This window comes from Mytilus edulis, chromosome 8 (assembly GCF_963676685.1).
Source record: "Mytilus edulis chromosome 8, xbMytEdul2.2, whole genome shotgun sequence".
Classification (NCBI taxonomy): Eukaryota; Metazoa; Mollusca; class Bivalvia; order Mytilida; family Mytilidae; genus Mytilus; species Mytilus edulis.
Window position 1 is genome coordinate 72449528 of NC_092351.1, and position 17247 is coordinate 72466774.

Here is a 17247-nt window from a genome sequence, read left to right on the forward strand (position 1 = left end):
TCAGTACAAGGTCATCACCTGAAATGACCTGGTCATCCTAGACAACACAGATGTTGGTTCTGATAAGTTTAGAAACATAGTTAGTCCCTGGATCATTAATATTCTATATTTAAAGCTACAGTAAAATTAAATCACTTCTTCTAGTGATTATTTTGTACTACTTAAATAGGTGATTATTAAAGAAAGATAACTCTTACTTTCAACCTTTATGGAAATAATGTTACTTGAATCAGTGATTTAGGAAATCACTCATTTAAGTAAGTCCCCTGACTGGTTAAGTGCCTGTAATGTCACACAAATTTCTTCTTTTAATTTCATTGTTTTTTCTATATACATGATATATGTTAATTGTTTCATATTTATGTCCTGACATAAAGCATTATTTCTCAGTTCACTTACATGTAATCTAGTATTACAATGTATTAGGTGATGAAAATGTTTTAAAAGCATTTCAGAACGTTGATGTCCTCCTCATGTATCTAGAACAGAAAATTTGCAGAGCGTTATTTTTTTACTTTTGAGGAATTTTTTTTTACACCTACTACTTATCAAATGTATGCAATAAGCTATTTCATGTATTATATTTCATGATTAAGATGCTTGTTGTAAATCATTACCAATTTGCATAAATTAATATTCATGATATATACTAAAACTAATGAAGTACAAATGATATATTTAATAATATTTCAAAAAAGCGATAAAATGACTAGTTTATTAGGTCGAATCAGTGTTCACATTCGTCTAAACCAGGTAAAATTTACATTGTAAAACTAGGCATGCATAAATTTACTCTTTACTACATCCGACATGCAATTTGAACTTTAAATTTAGATGGTATTTCATTTCTGTGTTAGGTCACTCATCATTCTCATGCATTTAAAACTTTAAATAAAGGTTTTTAGATGAAAAAATGTTGGAATCATACAATTATGTGAGTATAACAGACTTGCATGTAGATATAAATGTAGATGAGGAGACACTTATTATTTTTTATTGACAAGTTTTTATCAGTTAATTTTCAATGTTAAACTTTTTATTTATGACAGAAACTGTGTAAAGGTAAATTTCTATGTAAGGCATGTAAGGGCAAAACTGATATTAAAGTAAAGCCAGAATGTTTAGTTTATCCTCTATTTAATGTATAAACACAGTGGCGGATCCAGCCATTTTAAAAAGGGGGGTTCCCAACACAGAGTAAAGGGGGGTTCCAACTATATGCTCCCGTTCAAATGCATTGATTGGCCAAAAAAAAGGGGGGTCTAATACGATCCGAACCCCTCCCCCCCCCCTGGATCCGCCACTGAAACAGCTATGATTATAAAGTCACATTACTTTGTTGAAATGATATTCTCTTGGTAGACATGATCGAGGTTGATGCATTTTGGACAGTAATTTTTTGTGGCATTCATGTGTGAGGGGTCTATTGTGATAAATTTCATATTTACAACTATTTTGTTATTATCTATATATATAGCTAATGATCACAATGAATTATTAAAGTCATATGAAAGGAGTAATCGGTGAAAAATAATGACTTATGTTATTCAAATTCTTGAACCAAATGATACAAACATCATAAACAGTCAGGGGACTTATTGAAATAAGTGATTTTTAAATTTTCAATCACTTATTTGAGTAGCAAATTTGAAGTTTTGTCACAAATTGTGATTTTGTAGTTTTACCAAAATTTTAAACACATAGGTTTAAATAATATCTTTTCATTAATGAAATTGAAAAAAATGAACTTTTTGCTTCTTTTATGTAGCAAGGTTTATGCCTTTGATGCTTTCTTTACAGATTTTTCCCAGCAGTAAATGGAGTATTTTTCCTGTAAAGTTCAAGGTTTCATCTTTCAGATTATGTAATAAAATTCTACTGTTCCTGATAAAATTTCACTGTCCTGGGGTGTTGAAATTAGTGGGGGTTATTAAAATAATGATACTTAAAGAAGTGATTTTTGGGAAGGAAATTGAGGTATGATACTTAGATAAGTGTTTTTATGACAATATCCTAGATTCAGTACAATGTCATCACCTGAAATGACCTGGTCATCCTATCAACACAGATGTTGGTTCTGATAATTTTAGAAACTTAATCAGGTTTAACCTGGATCATTAGTATTCTATATTTTAAGCTCAAGTAAAATTAAATCACTTCTTCTAGTGATGAATTTGTACTACTTAAATAGGTGATTATTAAAGAAAGACAACTCTTACTTCCAACCTTTATCATGAAATTTAAATCAGTGATTTAGAAAACCACTCATTTAAGTAAGTCCCCTGACTGATAAACTTAGTCTTTTGTGCACGATTTTATCATTTTATTTCGCATAAATTTTGTATAATCGTCAATTTTTTTTTCAATCAGTCAGTGTTGTTGTGAAAATATAGCAGGTAATTAAAGTTCGGGTTTTGAAGCTTAATGATTGTCACCTGTTTGTCAACAATCAACAAAAAAGCATGGATAATGAGCATGTGTTTAACATGTACAATCAGATAATAGTTTATTTTAAGGACATCCATGCGAATTGCGATCACTGGAATTTTATGAGATGGGTCACACTGAGGTCACTTTGCATAAGAAGGAAACAATTAATATAAAGTAACCTTGTTCTAATAATGAACAAATTAAAGAATTTTCGTCAGAAAAAAAGTATATTTACATAAGTTTTATAATGAAAACTATCCAATCATTGAGTTTTAAAAAAACATATGCATTATATTTTTTATGGCCCCACAACAAAGTTGTTAAACATGTTTAAAAGTCATGTCCATTTAATAGTCAAGACAGTTTTTGTAAAGGTCATGAGTTGAAAGGTAACTGTCTTCAAATAATTTAAAGAGACTTGTGGTCAATGAGGTGAAATATCCAACATTTTGTTTGCGGATGGATTAGAGTAGATAGTGATCTTATTGATACATGATGATGTAAACATAGTATAATAATAGAAAAAAAGTTTAATGTTGACCATCAAAGATAGATTGATACCTTAATACATGGTCAAATATTGTCTTAAATGTTGTGGCTAGCAGGTCATTTTTGTAAGACATTCAACATGTTCAAATTTGTAGGAATTGTCTTACAATGTAATACTGCAATATTTTAAAGTTAGAGTTGTGGAGGATATCATTTTCAGTGAAAAGGTTAAGTTTTATTTCAATTGTATACACAAGAAAAGACACAATGAAAGAAGGGGATTTGATATTTTAATTTTGATGTATACATATATGTACATCATGTACATGTCATGATGTATAACAGTTTAAAAAAAATGTGTAAGAAATTTACATTTATTTCTTCTCAAATGTTAGTTTCAATATATATTCACTAAAGAAAACTAAATTTAAAAAGAATTTGACTATGTTATTGATGAGAAAACATGTTTCTCTGCATTGAACATTGTTGAATGACAATTGAATTGATCTTTGGTCATGGTGATTGTAAATTTATGTAACTTTTTATTTGAAAATTTAGTCATAAATATTTAGCATTTTTTCACAATATGGTAGATTTATTAATCATTGTTAATGTCTTGTGTGGTTTGCCATTGATGTCTGTCAGTCAACAATGTTTGTAACAACTATATGTTCCTCATGGTCATGATGGTACAATACTGAATTTAGTATTATATTACCTTGATTGAGCTGTCAGTCAAATATTTTTGAAATTAGAATTTTTATACATTAGAACTTTATTTTTAGGCCCCACTTTGGGGCATTATGTTTTACAGTCTGTGGTCCTATGTTTGTTCGTCTGTCGGTCCTGCTTTAGGTTTAAGTTTTTTGTCAAGGTAGTTTTTAGATGAAGTTGAAGTCCAATCAACTAGTAACCATGGTAACTAAGTACCCATGTACCCTATGATATAATCTTTCTAATTATAATGCCAAATTAGAGTTTTGACCTCAATTACATGGTACACTCATCATGAATATATAGAAAATGATATTGCATGCAGGGCATCTGTGTACTATGGACACATTCTTGTTGTATCTATTATCACACATTTTAAAACATGTAAAACCCAATGATGCAAACCTACACATTTGTTAACACTTTGACTTAAAACTGATTGATCATGTTGATAGAATCTCTCATTACAGAATGATGTAGACCTATGCCTGTACACATAGAACAGATATTTAACTTGAAGGATCGGCACATCATGGGGACGTTAAAAACACAGATGCTATGGGACAGTATACGGAGAGGAGATCTATCTGCCTCGGTTACACTCCTGGAAAATGGCAACATTAACCTGGAGGAGAGAGACGAGGTAGGAGATTGTTGTACTTGTACTCAATATGCATGCTTATAATAACATTTAAGCAACAAAATATTCTGGACTTAATCTCAATAGACTATTTTCACATTTACCGAAATTTTGACTTTGGATTTTATATTTTTTGGACAGGTAATTATATGAACTTCTCTGTGGTAGGACATTATGGTACAAGTTCAAGTAAGGCCAAATAAGAATATATGTGTGGTTCCAGTAACCCTACCATCCCTACTTTTTCGGCTTAAAAATAGCCTACCCTAAAGATTTTATGGTCATTTTTCATTAAGCACTGTTAAAGTCAGAATGTTGCTCCCAAAGACTCAATGTAAAAAAAAAAACATAAAATAAAAAAAAATCCCTACCTACCTACCCTAATTTTTTTTCAGATGTAACTGGAACCACACATACTTTTTTATTTGGCATAAGAGCAATGTAAAGAAGTACAATTATAAAAAAGAAGATGTGGTATGATTGCCAATGAGACAACTCTCCACAGAGACCAAATGACACAGAAACTAATAACTATAGGTCACTTTACCGCCTTAGACAGCTTTCAATTAAGCTTTCAATCTACTGTGAAAGTACTTTTATTCGTGGGGAACCAATTTTCATGGTTTTCGTGGATGACTATATCCACAAATTTAAGTGTCCAACGAAATAAAACAACCGTTGTCCAAATCAAGACATGGAAATATCCCCATGTAGGTTTGACTACTGATATGATCTAGATAATATATTGTATATTGCCAAATCTGAGAATAATAGCAGTCATAGGGCAAACAAACTTTTAACTACAACTGCAAGGCAGGATTATACTCTTTTAATCTTTAAAATCGTAAATTGTACAACTTTTGATCACTTAATTCTCATAAACAAATATTTTTGATCGATGAAAGTCACAATTCCGGTATTGATATGCTTTATATAAAGTGTTCATTTTATAACCTCATAATTCTTGTAGGTATGGAAAATAATAATTTCATGCTGGGCTTGCTTTTGATAAGAATTATTTTACAATTCAAGATACATTAATAGTATTTGTTTATGAAACTGTTTTCTTTAGGTGACATGTTTATAGCCTACTGTTTATCACTCTATCTCAGGTTAATAAATGTGATCACTACGATAAGTGTAGACCTTGCAAATGCATTTGCCATATAAAAAGAAAATATTTTTTAATTTTCTAAGTGGTATTCCAGACAAAGGGTTGGATGACACATTATATTTATATTTACTTCGCCATACACATAGCTAAGAACCAAATCTTGCACTGAATTTGAATTTAGGCAGTTAGTCAACTACTGTTCTACAGTTGTGTTCCTTTATAACTTGGAAAATTCCAAATTTTCTTGTTTCTGTACTCCAAGTTAACTTAGGTTTTCCTCATCGAAATTGTATAAAACTGATGATCATGCCCAATGCTTATAACCAAAACTTACTGTTATAACTTGGGGAAATTTGCAAATCTTTTGTTTCACTCTTACATGTAACTTAAGTTTTTCATTCAAATTTTACGAAACAAGTAAACAATGCTGTGATCTGTTACACACAGACAAAATACGAATTTGAGCAGTGAGTCATTTTCAGTTCTGGAGTTATGGCCCTTTTTCACTTGGAAAATTGCTGAACTTGAACAGGGACAATTGTCTAGGGTAATATACATGAATATAGGGGTAGAAGCCTTTAAAGAAATAAATTTAATAAAAACATTTGTGTTATATGTTGCAGCTACACAATTATGTTTTACTTTCAGAATGGACAGACCTTTTTAATGTTAGCCTGTGAATTAGGGGAGATAAATATAGTCCGTGAATTACTAGATGCCGATGTAGATCCTAACGCTGTAGATAGTGTAGGTATTTTTATATGATTAGCTCATATGAGCCCAAAAGTAAGTTTAGTTGTTAACATAGTTTAAACCCCCTACAATAGAATAATCTTGTTTAATTTTGCAAAATAAATTTTGAACAGTCCCATTTTGGGGAATGTGAATTTCAATAATTAAATTCGCATACTTTTATCATCTGAATTTTCATTGGAAGCATCTATGGCTTTTAATGCATGTAATTCTTAAGAGAATGCAACAATATGGAGTAACAACTTCACATGTTTGTTTATTTTACAACATAACATATAGAAAATGGCAACCTTTCAGCAAGGATGTGTATAATACAGGACTCTATGAATGCACAATTTTTTTCAGGATTTTAACGATTAAAAAAAGGATAAAATGCCTACCTACCATTTAGTTTTTCGAGGATCTTATTGGAACCACACAGTCATATATTTTTTATTTTGGCCTTATGATAAAATTTAGAAATTGATGAATGCATAGATATGTAATAATGAATCAGTCTGTGACTTTTACATCTACTAGTCCAGAACTTGTCCCTTTATGACTATATAAAATTTTGAAAATTTCACTAGTCTGAAACTCCGAATCAATATTTACTAGTCTGGGGCATCGGACTAGTGGTTAACGGTGCAGACTGTTGAATTACAATTATTATAAATTTTTACCCCAATTTGTTTTCTAATTCCAGGAGAAATGGTGTGCCCTGCTGTGTGCTGCAAAAGAAGGTCACCTTGAAGTGGTGATAGAATTATTAGAGAGAGGAGCAGACATTGAACATAGAGATATGGTATAAATCATTAAAACTTTCTTAAATCGGATATCTCTGCTTTTCAAAAGGTAAACAATGCCAGTTTGAATGATAGTTATTGATTGGGGTCAAGGAGGCGGCACAGGAAACCTAAAAAACTTCAGAAGTTAAATGTCATACAGGTTTACCTTTATAAAATTGAGAATGGAGATTGGGAGAAGCAGAAAACAGGCGAAGGCCACCAATGAGTCTTGAACACTGCGAAAAAATCCCACACTCAGAAATTATGTTTGATTCAATTGTGTTGAGCTTGCTGAATAACAGATGTAGTCTTTATTATTACCCCAGATGAGATGAAGCGGCTATGCTGCAACCACCTTTTCTATCTGTCCATTGACCAGCTATTAACATTTTCCTCACCAATATTTGGTCAGCAGGTTGATGAGTTGTGATGAAAAATACCTACTTCTTGTTTGCGATACTTTGAATTGTTGGGGTAGGGTTAGTACGTCAACACATATGCAGTCTAGTTTGAACATAGTTTCCCTCTGAACTATGAATATTTCGTTTGATCATATTTATGATATTTATACAGTTTTTAAAATGTGGATATTATATTAATCTTTTTCACAATTATGTTTTTAGAGTGGCTGGACTTCACTGATGTGGGCCTGTTATAAAGGAAAGAACCTTGTTGTGCAGGAACTGATTGAAAGGGGAGCTAACTTCAATGTCAAGGCAGAGGTGAGCAGAAATCTGAATCATTCAGATGTTTACAATATATAAAAGCTTTTTTGTAACATTGAACACAGATTTTTCATTTTTTTTTTTAGAAAATATTGATAGTGATTTTATTTAAGAACTCAGATATTTCCCTGTCAAATTATTAATTCGTCAAGATGGGGATGAACTAAAAACTAAGTTTTGAATAAAAAGAGATATTATGATTATACGCAATCAAAGAACACAATAAAACCAGAAATTATATTTCAAATCACCAATTATGTTAAGCATGTGAAGACAAAATTTCAACCAAATTTATTGGTTGATATATATTTGAGGTTGAGTGCCACTTTCAACACTATTGACTATGTAGTGGCAGCCAGTTTTATGTGTTGAGGAATTAATATAAAAAAGAAGCTGTGGTATGATTGTCAATGAGACAACTCTCCACAAAGAACCAAATGACACAGAAATTAACAATTATAGGTCCCCATACAGCCTTCAGCAATGAGCAAAGTCCATATTGCATAATCAGCTATTAAAGGCCCCTAAATGACAAATGTAAAACAATTCAAACGAGAAAACTATCAGCCTAATTAATGTGCAGGAAAAAAATGAGGAAAAACAAATAAGGAACACAGCAACAAACAACAACCACTGAATAACAGGCTCTGACTTGGGAAAGGCCCGTACATACAGAAAGTGGCGGGTTAAAATATTAAGGGTGTTGGAAGAGAACCACTGACATGCTCAACAAAATTGACAGAAGACTACCAAACAAATGCATGATATGCCATCAATATCAAAGGGAAAAAACATGTTTTCTTTTTCAATGTTTTGTTTATTTAGAGATCTATTTCATAATAAAGAGAAGAGACAGTGTTTTGATCGATTAATTCATTAAATAAAATCACCACACACCCATGTAAAAAAAAAAAGCAAAGGAGCAGTACTTTTAAATTATAATTACTATGCTTGAATAAAAACAAATATTTATTTACTTTTCAGTTTGGCATGTCATGTTTGGCTTGGGCTGCTGGCAGAGGGCATAATGAAGTTGGCAAGTACCTGATACAGAAAGGGGCAAAGGTCAATGCTTCTGATAAGGTGAGAAGTCAAGGTCAAGATTGTATTTTCTTCAGCTGCAGTTATCCATTCAGAAATAAGCCAAGTTCTGAGAAGAGAAAAATGTCACTTATTTCATGATCAATATATGATAAAGAAATATTCACTAATAGTAAATTTGAATTTTATGGAAGATCAGGGGAAAAAAAATGGTGAGCAGGTTACGTCCTAAAATCATGAAATTGAATTATTGAACTGTTCCCAAGAGAGTTACTGTAAATGTAGATCAGGAAAAAAAAACTGGTGAGCAGGTTACGTCCTAAAATCATGAAATTGAATTACTGAACTGTTCTTAAGAGAGTTGCTGTTAATGTAGATCAGGGAAAAAACTGGTAAGCAGGATATGTCCTAAAATCATGAAATTGAATTATTGAACTGTTCCCAAGACAGTTACTGTAAATGTAGATCAGGAAAAAAAACCTGGTGAGCAGGTTACGTCCTAAAATCATGAAATTGAATTACTGAACTGTTCTTAAGAGAGTTGCTGTTAATGTAGATCAGGGAAAAAACTGGTAAGCAGGATATGTCCTAAAATCATGAAATTGAATTATTGAACTGTTCCCAAGACAGTTACTGTAAATGTAGATCAGGAAAAAAAACCTGGTGAGCAGGTTACGTCCTAAAATCATGAAATTGAATTACTGAACTGTTCTTAAGAGAGTTGCTGTTAATGTAGATCAGGGAAAAAACTGGTAAGCAGGATATGTCCTAAAATCATGAAATTGAATTATTGAACTGTTCCCAAGACAGTTACTGTAAATGTAGATCAGGAAAAAAAACCTGGTGAGCAGGTTACGTCCTAAAATCATGAAATTGAATTATTGAACTGTTCCCAAGAGAGTTACTGTAAATGTAAAAATAAAAATAAAAAAGAGATCTGGTATGATTGCCAATGAGATAACTCTCCACAAGCTATATTAAGAGACATGATGATGATAAGTTGTTTTAAAGATTGGAGAAGGTCTGAGTCAGGGGCCAGTTTTAGATATTGATGTTATTTTATTATGAGTGTATTATTTGTGTTATTTCAGTATGGTACGACACCACTGATCTGGGCCTGTAGGAGAGGGAATTTAGAGATGGTAGAAAGTTTGTTTATTTTGTATAACTTATATTTGTGTTATTTCAGTATGGTACTACACCACTGATCTGGGCCTGTAGGAGAGGGAACTTAGAGATGGTAGAAAGTCTGTTAGAGGCTGGGGCCAGTGTAGATGTTGTTGGAATGGTTAGTTTATGCATGGTTTATGTCAGTATAAATAAGTTTGATAGAATGATCAACCTTGATAAAATATAACAATTATTACAATGAGCTATGCTGGTTAGAAATCATCCTTGTTCAAATGAATATCACTACCTCTGTTCATCCATTTCATAATGGAAAAACCTCTATGTAAAGGCTGTAATTTTTTTTTTAAATTGAGTGGAATAAAGCTGATAAGAAGAACCCTACAAAACAGACCAAAATTAATCTTTTATTTTGTATTTGAAAAATTATTTGAATAGAAGGTATATCAGTGATTTTAAATCAATCTCGCTCTAGTTATATATGTTACTTTTTTTAAATTTTTATATATTTTTGTATATCATGTATATGTTTATTAAAATTTTGTTGTAGAATTCTTGGACAGCGTTACTTGTAGCTACAAAAGGTGGTTATACAGAAATAGTACAGAGTCTGTTAGAACATGATCCTAATGTTAATGCTCTCGACAAGGTATGAAAAAACTTCTGTAAATACACTGCTCTTGACAAGGTACGATAAAACTTTTGTAATAAAACTGCTCTGGTCAAGGCAATTGATTAATTCTTTATCAGTCCTAACCATGCAGATAAATCTCAAAATTCAGAACACAAACACACAAAAAATCAATCATTATTTTTTTTATTTTTATGCCCCATTTATGGGCATTATGTTTTCGTTCGTCCGTCTGTTCGTTTGTCTGTCTGTCCTGCTTCAGGTCAAAGTTTTTGGTCAAGGTAGTTTTTGATGAAGTTGAAGTCCAATCAACTTGAAACTCAGTACACATGTTCCCTATGATATGATCTTTTAATTTAATGCCAAATTAGAGATTTTCCCCCATTTTCACGGTCCATAGTGCGGATGGACCATCCGTGTACTGGGGACACATTTTTGTTGGATCAGTTATTCATTTTATAGCATTGAGCCAGGCTTTTTAATGACAATATAAAGAATTCAAGGAACTATATATTTTTTCCACACATTCTCATTTTGTTTTCACGCAATGTCAAAGGCGATGTCTTGATAATGCATGTGAATTTAACCCTTTTTTATTTTAATTGAAAATTACAGTAATACATTGCAACCAATTAAAAAAACACTCATATAGATACCAGGATTAAAAGGAGTATGTTCGGTAAGGTCCTAAAATGGCCCCCATTTTTAGCGTCAATTTCAAATTCGGATTTATTGACCAATATCACAATAAATTATAGCTTATACAGTGACTAGATAGGAAATGATCCATTTTGTTGAAAATTTTAAGTTTTTGCGTTTCATTATGACGTCACAAGTTGTACTCATATTGATTTTTCACGAAAAAATCAATGAAAATGGGTAAATTTCCCATAGATTATTAGACAGGAAACATAGAGCGCATACGTCGACAACAAAGATCTTTTACTATAATGTTTGTGAAGACATTTCACATGTTTTATTTGAATATTAAGTTTGTCGACGCCTGCGCTCTATCTTTCCTGGTCCTTAAATTGGTTGAAATCCAGCTGTTTTTGTCAAATTTTACAAAACCCTTTATTTTGACCTATTTGGGATGTAAAAATCAACGTGTTAGAATAAAATTTTGACAAAAACAGTTCTGTTAAACTTTCTCACATGTCTTTAAGGCAACTTAAAACATTTATTGTCTTGTAACTATGAACTTTATAATTGGGGCCAAATATGGCCCTTACCGAACTTACTCCTTTGTTTATCAAACACTTTTTTCTCTACAAAACACTTATAAGTGCCTCTTGAAAAAAAAGTTTAAAAGGCCAAATAAAGTATGAAGTTAAAGACCAAAACTTCTGAAAGGTTTTGCCCCTTAGGAAGAAAATCAAAAGAATTATTTATTATTTGAAAATTAAGTTAGAAATAGGAACCATATCAATGTCCAATAGAACATACTAAACAACAACTTTAAATTTTTTGACCTGACCTTTATGCTTAATTGTATCTTTTTATATTTCAGGATGGTTTCACTGCCCTTTGTATTGCTGCTAAAGAAGGCTTTGCTGACATAGCACATGAATTGTTGTCCAAAGGAGCATATGTCAACATTGCTGATAAGGTATATAGTATGCAGAACAATTAGGTTATGGACAATGATCAGTCTTATTAACAGATGGGTCTTTTGATAGGAGGAGATGCTGTAAAATAGAAAAAATGCATATAAATGTAGAAAATGTGGTGTACAATGTATATGCAGTGTTCTCTCCAGGGCCTTTTGGCATCATGATAATGTGATGCTATCTGAAATGAATTTCTTATAGATAGTGTGATGATATAATAAATTTCGGAGTAGAACACTGATATGTCAATGAGACAGCAACCCAAGGAGGTAAATGACAAAATTGAATGAAAGGGCAACGTACAATCATCAATTAAAGAGAAATCTATCTTAATCATATTTCAAGGTCTAAATTACTCTTTGACACTCTAAACAATCACTTATGAAGACCAGTATCTGTAAGCTGAAACAAGTAAACAGGTATTTGCGACACAAAACTACAGATACAATACAGTTATTTCTATGCTAATGCAAATCAAGCTCATAATTCAATTTCAATCGTATTTCAGTGTCAAATTTTAATTAACGAAAATTCTGCGAAAAGATGTTATCTTCCCTGGCCCTAAACTAGGAGACGTCATAGGTTTGCTTCCTGTGTCAAACATAAATACCAGGCGTTTTATGGTTTTTTGATCGCTTCAGAATATAATAAAATTTGATTAAAGATTTCTAGGTGCATCAAAGTGAGGTTTATTGCTTATTATTGTAGAAATTACATGTCAATACATTCAGCAATTCAAAATGTCGGCTTCATTAGTTGCAGACAAGGAGATACAGAATTTTACACTTACTCTCATCCAATTGGAACCATGGATACAAAATAATTGCATTAGAATCAGGGGTTAAGAAATTTTGTTAAAGTTCACTAGCCAAGGGCTAATTGGTAGCAGGATTTAATAGCCCTGTTGAAAGAATTAATAGCCCAACAAAACTGACCTACTAGCCCGGGTATGCCTTCCACATTCAGAGTTTCTTGCAATAAACAATGAATTCTATAAACTTCACAATTTTTAACAGGATTTTTGTGACAAAAATGTCGGTTATTGATTTGGGGATGTACGGCGGGTGGCCGGGCAGCCGGGCGGTCGTGCGGGCGGCAATCAAATGTTGTCCGTGCATTAACTCATGAACCGTTCAGCCAAAGCTTTTAAAATTTTAATATGTTGTTACTGACAACTAAATGAAGGTCAAGTTCAATAACGGTGATTTTGACTTTTACTGTTCAGGAGTTATGGTTCTTGAAAGATTGAAAAATGGAGTTTTCAGTCGTGTCCGTGCATTTACACATGAACTGTTCTACCAAAGCTTCCCAAATTTTAATATGTTGTAACTGATGACAAAATAGAGGTCAAGTTAAATAATGACGATTTTGACTTTTACCGTTCAGGAGTTATGGTTCTTGAAAGATTGAAAAATGGTGTTTCCTGTCGTGTCCGTGCATTTTCTCATGAGCCATTCAACCAAAGCTTTTGAAATTTTTATATGTTGTTACTGATGACAAAATAGAGGTCGAGTTCAATAATGACGATTTTGACTTTTACCGTTCAGGCGTTATGGTTCTTGAAAGATTGTAAAATGGCGTTTCCATTCACATTGTTGCATTTACTCATGAACCATTCAATCTAAGCTTTTCAAATTTTAATATGTTTATACTGATGACAAAATGGAGGTCAAATTTGATATTGATGATTTTCACTTTCACCATTCATCAGTTATGGTTCTTGTGATATTGCCAGGACACAAATAAATATTAATAAATCCGGTTTGCTGTCGTTGTGACAGCCTCTTCTTATCCATTGTACAGTGGATTTTTTGCAAATTGGATACCCAAAACTTACAGCAAAAATATCCTATTAGCAGATATTATATATTCAATTCGATAATTGAATACTCATTAAATACACTGTAATAATGACTTGCTCAAATCTCGAGATGGTACAAGTCTTGACACTTCTATACATGGTTATATAAAAGCATGCCTGGCATAAAAGGATTGGTGAATTTTTCATCAAAAGTCGGGTGCAATACCCCTTTACTGAAAAATCGATATTGAAAGTACGGGATCCTTCTACAAAATCCCAGATGACGTAGTCGAATCTGATTGGCTAAGATATAATAGTGAAGAGGGAATTTTCTACTTTATATTTTGGAAACGCCAAGAATTTTTTGTAACTAGTCCGTCGGGCATATTGGGTTACAAGTTTTGCTTTCCGGCCTAAATGTTGTAGTCCCTTGCGTCGGGCTAGTGGATTTTTTAACCCCTGAGAATATGTTTTGAAATAATATTTCTATTTTGATTTGTATTTTATATCATGGTTAAATTGTAATTATAAAATAAAATATAAATTGTAATAATAAACAATTAAATTGTAATTATTAATATAATATGTAGAGACAACAACATCTGGGTTAACGCAAGGTGATAGTTTTATTGAGTCGACATGTTTCGCCGCTAATGCGTCATCGGTATCCATCTTGGTTACTCTACCAGCTTTTCCGTTAGAAGGTGTTGGTTCACTCGTCACAAACATGTAATTATTAATGATTAAATTGTATTATAAATGATTAAAAATTGTAATTATGAATGATTAAATTGTAATAAATAATAATAATAATAATCAATTTGTTTATTAAAGTGTCACATATTGATTGCCATAAAACATATACAACAGTTATAATATTTTATATACACACAAAACAATCAATATCCAGCCATAAACACTGACTTATGAGACACTAACATTATAAAACTTTCATTATAAAACTTTATACAATAATGATCAATTTTTAAAACAACTAATTTCTCAATTTTCTTATACTTTTAAAATGTTCCAATCATAGCTCTTATACTTGTAAAATTTTTATATCAAAGTTTTAAAAACAAATTAAAAATCTGAATATATAAACAATTTCTTGGCTATGGTTAAATTAACATATACAATGTAATAAGCTTAAAAATTATTGCCCTGTATTGAAATTTTCTACTGGTAAAAATATTTCTGTTAAAGAACATTTATAAATTCTGATTAAAATATATATTTACTATGAAAATAACTTTCTTCGAGTAAAAAACTTATGTAATACTTTACAAAAATAGTGTTGGATACTTGAACAGTTCATGATTTGTATAAATTTATTCTCCATATTAAGATTGCTAAAGTGATCAATATTTTTAGAGCATTCGGAAAATAAGTTATACCGTAAGGAACTATAAAGTTCACATTCAAGAAGGAAGTGTTTTTCATTTTCTACACAACCAAGATAACAAAACACACAGAGTCTTTCTTCTACCGGAATAGGCGGCCTGGAGTACCTGCAGATCTCATAGGCCAAGGGTAGTGCACCGGACCGAAACAGAGCCATAGTTCGTCTTTCCGGCCTGGCCATATTTAGGCAAACATACGATTCAGTTTTTACATTGATTTTAAACAGTGCGTAATTTATTACCATTTTGTATATTGCGCCTATCATTGAAAAGTTCTCTGTGCCACTCTGTATTGTCGAGTTCTACCAATTTTTCAATCACAGTTCTCACAACAGTTTTTATGGAATAAGACAAGTCGTATACAATATCTCTAATCTTTAAACTATTTACAATTTTGTCAACTTCAAAAGCCCAGCCCTTTTTTAGCTCACCTGGTAATTTTAAGGAAATTTTGCAGTTTTTGGTCATTATCTTGAATATTATTATAGATAAAGATAAACTGTAAACAGTAAAAATGATCAGCAAAGTAAGATATACAAATAAGTTAATATGACCAAAATTGTCAATTGACCCCTTAAGGGGTTATTGTCCTTTAATGACAATTTTTCACAATTTGTTCATCACATTTGCTAACTTTAAAAAATCTTCTCCTCTGAAACTACTGAATGGATTTGGATGAAACTTTGCATGATTGTTCCTTAGATTATCCTGCACAAAGTGTGTGCTTCGATTTTTGATCCGTCAAAAAACATGGCCGCCGTTACTTAAAATAGAACATAGGGGTCAAATGCAGTTTTTGGCTTATATCTCAAAAACGAAAGCATTTAGAGCAAATCTGACATGGGGTAAAAATGTTCATTAGGTCAAGATCTATCAGCCCTGAAATTTTCAGATGAATCAAACAAACCATTGTTGGGTTGCTGCCACTTAATTGGTAATTTTAAGGAAATTTTGCAGTTTTTGGTCATTATCTTGAATATTATTATAGATAAAGATAAACTGTAAACAGTAAAAATGATCAGCAAAGTAAGATATACAAATAAGTTAATATGACCAAAATTGTCAATTGACCCCTTAAGGGGTTATTGTCCTTTAATGACAATTTTTCACAATTTGTTCATCACATTTGCTAACTTTAAAAAATCTTCTCCTCTGAAACTACTGAATGGATTTGGATGAAACTTAGCATGATTGTTCCTTAGATTATCCTGCACAAAGTGTGTGCTTCGATTTTTGATCCGTCAAAAAACATGGCCGCCGTTACTTAAAATAGAACATAGGGGTCAAATGCAGTTTTTGGCTTATATCTCAAAAACGAAAGCATTTAGAGCAAATCTGACATGGGGTAAAAATGTTCATTAGGTCAAGATCTATCAGCCCTGAAATTTTCAGATGAATCAAACAAACCATTGTTGGGTTGCTGCCACTTAATTGGTAATTTTAAGGAAATTTTGCAGTTTTTGGTCATTATCTTGAATATTATTATAGATAAAGATAAACTGTAAACAGCAAAAATGATCAGCAAAGTAAGATCTACAAATAAGTTAATATGACCAAAATTGTCAATTGACCCCTTAAGGGGTTATTGTCCTTTAATGACAATTTTTCACAATTTGTTCATCATATTTGCTAACTTTAAAAAATCTTCTCCTCTAAAACTGCTGAATCAAATTCAACCAAACTTCAACTGAATGATCAGTAGGGTGTATAAAATAAAGTTTGTGCTTTATTTTTTTATTTCGTCAAAAAACATGGCCGTCATGGCTAAAAATAGAACACAGGGTAAAATGCAGTTTTTGGCTTATATCTCAAAAACTCCAGCATTTAGAGCAAATAAGACAAGAAGTTTAAGTATTTATTAGGTCAAGGTCTACCTGTCCTGAAATTTTCAGCCGAATTGGGTAACTGTTTTTTCAGGTATAATGCCCCTGAATTGATGATTTTAAAGAAATTTTGCAGTTTTTGGTTATTATCTTGAATATTATTATAGATACAGATAAA

At 31.7% G+C, this 17247-nt stretch overlaps 1 protein-coding gene across 2 annotated transcripts in view; it reads left to right on the top strand.

The window, feature by feature from the left end:
* LOC139486207 (kinase D-interacting substrate of 220 kDa-like) overlaps positions 1 to 17247 on the top strand; it is a 50232-nt gene that overhangs the window by 6922 nt on the left and 26063 nt on the right. For both annotated transcript variants that reach the window (XM_071271001.1, XM_071271000.1), the window contains exons 2-9: positions 4104 to 4276; positions 6036 to 6134; positions 6826 to 6924; positions 7531 to 7629; positions 8617 to 8715; positions 9863 to 9961; positions 10352 to 10450; positions 11943 to 12041. In XM_071271001.1, coding sequence (XP_071127102.1) covers positions 4118 to 4276; positions 6036 to 6134; positions 6826 to 6924; positions 7531 to 7629; positions 8617 to 8715; positions 9863 to 9961; positions 10352 to 10450; positions 11943 to 12041 — 852 coding nt within the window. In that variant the 5' untranslated portion in view covers positions 4104 to 4117. The remainder of the gene's footprint in view (positions 1 to 4103; positions 4277 to 6035; positions 6135 to 6825; positions 6925 to 7530; positions 7630 to 8616; positions 8716 to 9862; positions 9962 to 10351; positions 10451 to 11942; positions 12042 to 17247) is intronic.